The following is a 9,985-nucleotide window of genomic DNA, read 5'->3' on the forward strand; positions in this document are numbered from 1 at the left end:
TCATGACAGAAATGTAAACTTTTACAGAGAATTTTTTTTTTTTTTTTGAATTTGACAAACATTCCCAACTGTATCAGGAAGATGCCAAAGTTTGCAGAAAATGCACTTAAATAAGGTCAGCGGTTACAGCGCTCGAAAACAACCAATATTAGAAATATTCCATGTAAGAATAATCCAGAAAAATACTAAAAATATGATTTATTTTATTAAGACCTGATCCAGGCTCAACAAATTGCCCCCCCCCCCCGTTAGGATATGACATGGAGTGAAGAAGGGGACACGAACTGACCGTTATCCCGCTTCTCTACACCCTTTGGTGTAAAATGGGGAAAGGTCAGTAGTAGCAGTAGTAATGTTACTATCCTCCCCAGCAAGATCAGGAATCTAATATGTAGTATTTTAACAAGTTAAGCAAATAACACTTTTGCATCAACACAATCATCAGAATAAAAAAAAAAATGTTTACATCTAAATTTATTTTTCTTTGGGACACTAATGAAACATCAACTTTTAAAGAGTAAATTTAATTGTGATGAGCATTTGTCAGTTTTCAGAAGATTATCTTCCTTTCGGTAGGTCATGTCGTCTTCGAATGCCTACAGGTTTCTTTAATTTTTACGAAATGTTCAGAGATACTGAACTCTCCCCGTCCAAAGACTAGACCAGTGTCTTTTATATCGAAGGGGGGGGGGGTACGTACATAGCGCAGTTCATTTTATTTATTTATTTTTTGCTGAAGGGTGCGAGGAGCGAAAAATGGTCAAAATTATTTTTCCTTTTCAAACTACTGAGTAGATAAAGCGACAAAAGTCTAACAACGAATGAATAAAGACTGGATTAAAGAATACGGATTGGGGGCACCTGCTCGCTTTAGCCTAGAGAGGGGGGGGAGAGGTGACAACGATTTAAATCATAGCTACGGAAACTCTTTAAATAGTTGGGGGCACAATTCACAGAAAATTACGTACGATTAAAAAAAGAAAAATCATAACGCTTCTTTCGATTATATAAAAATGGGCCATTTTGACAAACGAAAAAGTGGTTATTGACAAAAAAAAATAAAATAAATAAAAACATGACTATCCCATTGAATTATGAATTTGTAAAATACGCCGACGCCATCAAAAAATCCAACAAATTTTTTAAAGGTAAAAAAAAAAAAAAAAACACAAACAAAAAAACATACGCTTTCATTAGCAAAAAAATGGATAATTATGCAAAATAATACGATCATGCTATTTTTTTAGATAGTATTTTAAAGATTTCTTTTGTTTAAATTGTTAGATTAAAGTACAGAATGCAAGTTGTAAAAAAGTCCTCCAGCTCGATATAAAGAATAGATTTCTAAATAACATTCTTTCAGCACGGTCCGTATCCTGCATAGTATCAAAATTTGACTAAAAGATGTTTTGACGACGTAGAGTCCGTTTTCTTTTTATTGGAAAACGTATAAAAATTAAAATTATTTTATTTTTTTTCAAATAAAAACAGATTTTAATAAGTGCTCATGAAAACTTGTGACTTAATAAATTAGTTTACTATCTTAAAATTGTGGGCGAAAGAAACGGGAAACAATTAAATGTTACCTATAAAAAATCGAAGTAAATATTCCCGGGCAACACCAGTTATGCACAAATAGTTTAAATATAAAAAAAAAAAACTTTTAAAGATGAATTCTAAAAACAAGCAAATAAAGTAATAATTAAAACCAGTTAATTTTATTAAAAACATGTCAGCCCTGGCAGAATGATATAACAATTCAAAAACAGACCAGCTAAGTTTTTCTTTTGGTGGAGAAGGGGGAAGTAGGAAGGACACTGTATTTTATGAAAAGAAAAACTAAAATAATAAAGTCGAAATAAATTCATTTGGTCGAAAGGAGAAACGTGATTGAAAAAAATAAGGAAAGTGATGGTCGTTTCGGCTGGAGAAGAAACGCACTTCACTTGACGCCATTACATTTTATAAGAATACAAAATGACGAAGACAGACAGACAAATAGCAGAGAAAAAGAAAAGTAATTTAAAATGCCGACTAGACGAGAAACAAAAACTAATAAAAACAGCCCGGAGAAATGGTGCACACACACGAAGGAAGTTTTTTTTTTTTTTTTATTAAATATTTTCAAGTGGCCGACATGTTAAGGGGGGAAAATAATATCCTTATTTTAAAAAGCAGGGGCAATTATTTTAAGCCACACAAAATATCAATACCATTAAAATGTCGTTTGCTTTTCTTCCCAAGAAAAAAAAAAAAAAGAAAAGTGGCATGTCTATACACATGACTTCAAATGAATGACATTAAAACGTGGTTGAAGAATCACGAGAATTTATTTCGGTTTTTGTAATTTAGAGGAAATAAATAAATAAAAATGGGAAACGGGGACTGTACATTTAAAAATATTTTTCGAATCTCCATTGTAAAAACATTAATAAAAAAGCATTCCTCTTTGTTGAATATACAAACTGCTTTTAAGAAATAGGACACTTAAGTAAAACTAGAAACTTATGCAAAATATACGGACTGTACTGAAATAAATATTTAGAAACCATTTTTAACATCGAGAGGGCTTGTTCCGTACTTTTCGCCTAACAATTTAATATACGGTAAAGATTGAATTTAACTTTAAACAAAAACAAACAAACAAACAAAAAAAAAACGATTCGTATTTTGCATAAGCACTGAAAAATAAAACCAAATAAAAGGATAAATATTTCAAAATATCATAGTTTAATTTATTTAGCGAAGACGAAGAAATTGTAACTAGAAATTAACAGCCTCCCGTTACGTTTATTCGTATAGCAAAAAGAGATGAGACTTCATTAGAAAAGAGAGAGGGGGGGGGGTAAAGTCTAGGTTTTGAAAATTAAATAAATTGAAGAATTTACTCCCCACGAGCGCAGGCTTAGACACAAAGTCGTTTTCTAATATGGGGGGAAAGCACAGCCCAGCTCCCCAAAAGAACTCCAGATTAAGATAAAAATGAGCACTTATGCAGTTTACGAACCATGCTGTTTTTAATAGGATTTTCAAGTTAAATTTACTTTTTATACCATCTTTTGTTTAACGAATTGTTAGGTGAAAGGTTTCTTAATAGCGTTATTATTTCAACACGATCCGTATTCTGCATAAGTATCCGTGTCTGTGTGCTTCTCGCCTATATGTAACTTTAATAAACCTAGAATTATTTTCATTTATTATATACAAATAAAATAAGGGAAAACTGAAACAAGTGTTTAAAATACTATTATAAACGTGGTTATTTTGAATTTTTCACCTTTAAGATGGCTGCCACCGAAACAATATCATAAATTAGTTTTCTACCAAATTACGGCATTGTTTGATCATTAACTTAATTTAATCAAATTATTATAAAAATATAACTAATTTACTAAGATTACATTATTTCAACGACTGCCATCTTAAAGCTGAAAAGTTCAATATAATCTTACTTTTCTCTAATCCCTCCACTGGGGCAACGCCGGGTTAAATTACCTAGTTCAACGTAAAATTTTTCGCACACACACACACACAAAAAAAAAAAAAAATATCACCTTTTAAATATTACATTTGTAGCATTTGATTTTAGACACAAGGGAAGAACATGTAGCAAACTACATGTTCTTCCCTTGTGTATGAGTTACTGGAGGGCGAGGGGTGGTGCTGTTTTTAGTGAATAGTAATTTTTTTTTTTAATTTTTATTTATTTTTAGACTAAAAGTTTTTCTTGGCTTAAAGCATCCGAAATGCTTAACATGGGGAAAAAAATTTTTTCGTTAAAATTATATACGAATATTTTGTAGTGTGAAAAAGTTAAAATTTCATCTCTTTTTTGTTGGTGCTTGTTAAAAATGCTCTCTAGCGTATAAAAAGTAAAACTAATTGTTTTCTATCTTTAAAAAAGTCATCAGAAGATTTTTAATTGTTTTTATGAAATTTAGTAAGTTCATTTTTGTTATGAGAATTGAACAAAAAAAATAAATAACGGTTAAAAAAAAGACAGAAAAGCAAAAACTGTTGTCAATTTTTTCGACATGTCGACGAGAAGTGAAACTATTAATAAAAAAAAAAAAATGGCCTACATCGTCATTATTATTATTTTTACAAGAAAAAAAAAAACTTAAGTCTAGAAAATTTAAAAGATAACTATGATTTTATATTCACATACAACACAATTTATTTACTTAGTCAAGAGTTCGACATTTGCAAACTGGTTAAATTATCAATTATTAACTATTCTGCACTTTCAACTAACAATATCCAGTTGTTATAAAAAAAATAAATAAATAAGTTATAGATTTTTGAAATTTTATCCCCCAAAAATAAACCTTTAAAAAGTTTACGTTATAAAATCAAAAATACTTTCATGGACATAAATTTGAAATCAGTTTAACTTAAAAACAAACGATTATAATCCAGAAAAAAAAAAAAGATTTAACAATTATCATATATATATATTTGATAATTGTGAAATCTTATTTTTTTTTTTGGTATTATTATACAAACACCGTGACAGCGTTAGGGTTAGGGTTAGGGTTAGGGTTAATTCGCTGTCACGGTGTTTGTATAAATTTACCTTTTTTTTTTTAAGTATATACAATATATACACACACAACTAAATTTAGAAATTTGAAATAAAATTTACGAATTTAATCTTAAATGATCTCATTTATAGGAAACTTTTAAAGCCATAACAAATAAAATCTGTTTTTTTTTAAAAAGCAAATGTCCCAATAGTTCAATATCTTAAACAATTATCTTTAATTTAATACATTAAAATATCAAATAACAGAAATATAAAGCTTCATGCTTACCACTCAATGTTAAAAATTATATTACATTTTACCCGCCAAAATTAAAATAAAGTAAATCGATTTTATTTTAAAATGTAGAAGAAACAAAAATCGGTTAAAAGTAGAAATGCCTTTTTTTTTCTTTTTTAATTAAATGAAATTTTATTGTCAAGGTTGACAAGTTTTCAAAGATTAACCTGAAGAAGGTTGGAGATTATATCGGCCGAAATGTTGTGAATAATGATAAAAATAATTCAAATATATATTTTTTGCAACTCAAATTGGATTTGTATTATACACAGAGGTATGAACAAGTTGTCAAAAAAGATTAGATAGGTTGGATAAGTAGTTAGTGTTTTTATTTAATGTCAAATGTTTGTTCGGTTTGAAAAACGAGTAATGTCGAACACTGCCGTTGTCGCGATGTCTTTGAAGACTCGATAATGACTTGAAAATAAGAAATAAAACAAAATGGTGGTAGAAACCCACCCAATAAATGTCACGGTAACATTTTAAAATTCAAAATGTCCGATTTTTATTTAGTCAATGTGCACTGGTTGTTTATTCCGAAAGCTATTCTTAACATGTTTATTCCGAAAGGCATTTTGTTAAGTAAATTTTAACTCCATGTTAAGAACGGCTTTCGAAATAGGTTGTAGGTTGGACAACCAGTGCACACTAAACTGACCTTTTATTTATTATTGCAAATTTAACAACTGTAAACGATTAATCAAATATTTATTGAAATAAAATCACAAAAACTAAAACGAATAAAAAAATCGTATTATGCAATATACGAACAGTTCTGAAATAACATTTAGAAACCCATTCTTATTCCAGTAATTATAAGAGAGCAACTGTACTCATGAAAAAGAATGTCAAAAACTATCTAGCAAATATACTCGGTGAACCAAGTGCAAGAGAGAGATTCAAACAATTGCAGTTAAAGAGACGAGAATATAGCGGTGAATATTTGGCATCCGGTAGGATGCCCCATTGCCAGCTTGAACAAACTGGTCATGGAGATGTAAGTAATCTAACACATTCATAAATTCACTCTTTACGGTATCTTTTAACTTGAAAATTTTGTATAAAAATAGAACGGTCCGTATCTGCATAAATAAACTATATATTGAATTATGTTTTTTAATCCTTATACGGGGGCAACGTTAGATAAATAGCTGTAAAAAAAAGAAAAATGAATAATTTGAGCAAGAATAAACAAAACAATTTTATAATAATTCATGTTTGAAAAAAAGTTAAAAAAAAAAAAAAAAAGGTGAGTGCATGCAGTGAAAACACTTTTAATTTCACGTTGTAATTGTATTATTTTTTGATAAGTGTGATCATGTGTACAATTGTATATTTTTTTTAATAATTGCAAGTCGATATAACATCTTTTGTGTGTGAGTGTGTTGTAAATTAAACTGGTCGATCACATGGACCAGATTTTAGAAAATCAATCAAATTTAAAAAAACATGAGGGAGGGCCACCTGTATTAGAAAGGGGTCCCCCCGATCTAATTTCTCTCCTTGAGGGTTACCTACCGGTTTCAGTCTTGATTTTATCCAGGCACCCTTCGCAGAGTTGGTGTAAACAGGGCAGTAAGTTTGGTATACATTCTTTGAAGCCGGACCCACATACGGCACATGTAACGCCGCCATGCTGTTGGTTCTGTTGTTGGACCGAGGATTCGTCCTCCGGCCTTGGGGTCGCGCTGCTTCGGCCATCTTCCTCGTCCGGTTTGCCGGTAACAGCAGCTGTTGTTGATGTTGTTGTTGTTGTTGTTGATGATGATGCTGATGATGTCGCCGAAGTTGACAACGACGAAGTTGTTGTCGACGACGATGATGATGTTGATGAAGTTGTGATTGTGGTGGTGGTGGTTGTTGTGGTCGTCGTCAAAGGTGACGACGAAGATGATGATGATGATGAATTATTATTATTATTTGTAGATTGTGTTAAAAGGGTTGTAGCTATGGGGGTCGCCGTAGTGGTTGTTGTGTCAGCCGCCAATATCGAAGACGATGGCGTTGTAGTAGATGATGAAGAGGTCAGCAATAATGATGGAGGTCGTCCAGTATCCACGACGACGGTTGGACTGTTAAGTTTTTTATCCTGTTCATTGTTCACGGGTTCGAGTCCACCCGGTTCGGACACTTCTTTTTTGTTGTTTTGTTGTTCAGAGGGGACGTCGTCTTCGAGGTCCCCGCTTTCCTTACGGCGTTGATCCTGCACAACACCATTATTATTATTATTATTATTAGCAATCACAGCCACGTCCAGGGCAGACAGCCCCCCTGCTCCAGGAGTAACAACCACAACATTATTTGTCATTGACGTGTGGGGCGATGTAGCGGAGGATCTGTTGGCCATGATAGCAGGCTTTCTGCTACCACCACTGTTCGTAGTCGTGCTATCAATGGCACGTAAAACTGTAGTAGACGAAGCTGTAGAGTCTGATCCCGGGTCACTGCTCAGTACGTCATCACGAATAGTACTGCTACCACCACTACTACCGCCAGTATTTCTATTTCCCTCTATTTCACAATTATATCCACTACTACTACTACTACCATCAGCAGTGCAAGTGCTTGAGCGGCCTTCTCCTTCAAAGCCAGTGGTAGGAGTTGAATTAGACGTGTTTGTTAGGCCGACACTTGAAGTATTACTGAGAGGAGAAATATACGTAGACCGGGGTGTGTTATTATTGGAAGAAAGATTAATAACATTTGTGGGGGCAGGGGTTGTCACTTCAGCTTCGCAGGGGTTGGCCGAGGCGGTTTGACTTTCCTCATGGCACGGGGAACAGAGAAGACCTTCTCGTGCGTCTGAAGTTATTGCGCCGCGATAAAGGTCTTCAGTCGTTGTAACATTGTTCCTTGGGTTGTTGTTGTTACTGATATTAATACTAGTGTCGTTTCTGCTTATTATAGTATTATTATCGCAGCTTGTAGGCCCGTTATTATTGTCCGCTTTTTCCGACTGTGCAATAATCGCTGTTTTATTGTTATCGTCACGAGATGATGGTAAATTCGCGGTGACACGTTCTTCTTCGCAATCCATTTTATTTTTTTAAGAATGCAATTTAAAAAAAAAAAATCTTATTTTAATTAGCGAAATATCAGAAACCCTTCTTTTTTATAAAATCAATACTCAAACGCTAATAATAAAATTTCAATTAGAATAGACATTTGATCTGTTTTAACGACAAACAAAAAATAAGGTACTAGTGCAGTGCAGTAGTGCAGTAGTGCACTAGTATGCACTTATTGATCCGTGCTGAAATAACATTATTTAAAAAGCCATTCTTAATATGGAGAGAGTTTTGTACCTATTCTATACCTTACAATTGAATAAAAAACAAAACTTTAAACTTGGAGATACGATTTAAAAAATATCGCGGATCAGTAAGTGCACTAGCACCAAAAATAATATAAGACAAAATTTCCCGCTTTGGTTTAGGAGTAAACAAGTGTATTTCTGTTTTCGGTGGTCGGGATGAGAAGAAATCTTTCGAGAAAAAGGCAATCTGGATATTTGTACTTAAATCTAGGGTATCCCTTTGGGCAAAGCTGGATATGTCCACATTAAAAACTGACCTTATTTCTAATTTTGGCCGCGTGTGCAAAAACTACGAAATAAATAAATAAATAACTAAAAGCGAACAGATAAAAAACAAGTGTTATAAGCGTCTCCCATTCATTGCGATTTTATTTAATAAACAGAAATATGTAGAAGGAAGGATTGACATTTTAAAATATATAAAATTTAATTTTTATCAACCGGGAGCCATAAACAATTATGAATAGATTTGTATGTATATATACATATATTTTTACATCGTTGGTTTAAGCGTTTAGTGCAGCAGCAAAAACTGCACTATAGCAAGAATAATTTTGCAAGGGTTAGAATTAAAATAATTACACGCTCTGATGGGAGGGGTTATTAAAAATAGATGTAACTTTTTTTTTCTTGCAAGAGGCTAAATTAAATGCTGATGTAATAAGTATACACTTGTACAGATAAACAACATTAGTGGCCCGGTCTCTCTCCAAAAACGATTTTTTTTTTGTGTTAATCCATAACCTGCTGTGAATGAATGGTTTTTACAATTATTTTTTAAGGCGACAGTCCAATTTAAAAAAAAAAAAAACACTGAACACTTTTTTCTGAAGGGAGAGAGTTTTTTTTTTTCAAGCAATTAAGAAAAAGTGTAAAAAAATATTCAATTTTTTTTTTTTTTTTTTAAACCCGGGACTTTTTTTTTTTTTAAATTACATTTTTTAAAAAAATATCCATGACAATTTAAAAAAAAAAAGTTTTTATAATAGCCCTCAAGTTGAATTTTTTTTATATCTCCTTTTTTTTCATTTTTGTTAATCCTCAATTTCTTTTTGATTGTCGCAGCAAAAAATACAACCCATTCACAAAAAGGATACAACTAGAGCTGGAAAAAATACTTGTAAATATAATACACTGTATAGTATATGTATAATTTTGTTAGTCGTTGACATCTTTGTGTGAACAGTTCCAAGATGAAACGACACCCTTCGTGTTAGAATACATAAGGCGGGAGCAGACAATACTTGTTCAGTGATGAAATTTTAATTTACATATGATAAAAGTACCAAATTTCAAGCCAAAATTATCGTAGAATCAATTCAGAATGATTTTTGTTGTTGGTTTAAAGATGAGAAGGTCGTGGCTTTCGTAGTACTATTATCCAATACAGTCTGTTCCGCCACCTCTAGAAGACTTCTGAGTTATCTACCTTTGCTGTTATTACGAAACAATCACAGTGCTTTCCCAAAAGTCTGCATAACAGCATTGAATCATGTCTTGCGTCATCGTCTCCCTCAGCGCACTTGCCGGGTCTTGATTGACCTAGTGGATATCGACGCGACCCTTAGAATAGATTATGCGCGGTTCAAATCATATTTCGGGATTTTCTTTTGATAATTTGTATTATTCGAAACAATATTTTCATATTCGATCGATGTAACCTCCGACCTTCTTCAGATGTACCTTGCTGAACTCTGGAAGTTAATAGCCGAACTTTGGAATATTTAAACTCGGGGACCTGAGTGAGATTTTTAAATTTTTGGTGCTTGTGCAGATTTCAACCTAGTTAAAAAACAAAAATACAGGAAAATCTTTATGACACTCGTCAACGAACGAAAATCATATT

The 9,985-nt window shown here is 32.4% G+C and overlaps 1 protein-coding gene across 6 annotated transcripts in view; it reads right to left on the minus strand.

Moving 5' to 3' along the window:
* The window catches only part of LOC145260346 (transcription intermediary factor 1-alpha-like), a 110,724-nt gene extending 101,146 nt beyond the window's left edge, over positions 1–9,578 (minus strand). For all 6 annotated transcript variants that reach the window (XM_080118271.1, XM_080118270.1, XM_080118268.1 and 3 more), the window contains exon 1: positions 6,342–9,578. In XM_080118271.1, the coding sequence (XP_079974397.1) occupies positions 6,342–7,860 (1,519 nt within the window). In that variant the 5' untranslated portion in view covers positions 7,861–9,578. The remainder of the gene's footprint in view (positions 1–6,341) is intronic.
* Positions 9,579–9,985: the final 407 nt, after the last annotated feature.

This window comes from Euprymna scolopes, chromosome 36 (assembly GCF_053919585.1).
Source record: "Euprymna scolopes isolate OS-2025 chromosome 36, ASM5391958v1, whole genome shotgun sequence".
NCBI classification, from domain to species: Eukaryota; Metazoa; Mollusca; class Cephalopoda; order Sepiida; family Sepiolidae; genus Euprymna; species Euprymna scolopes.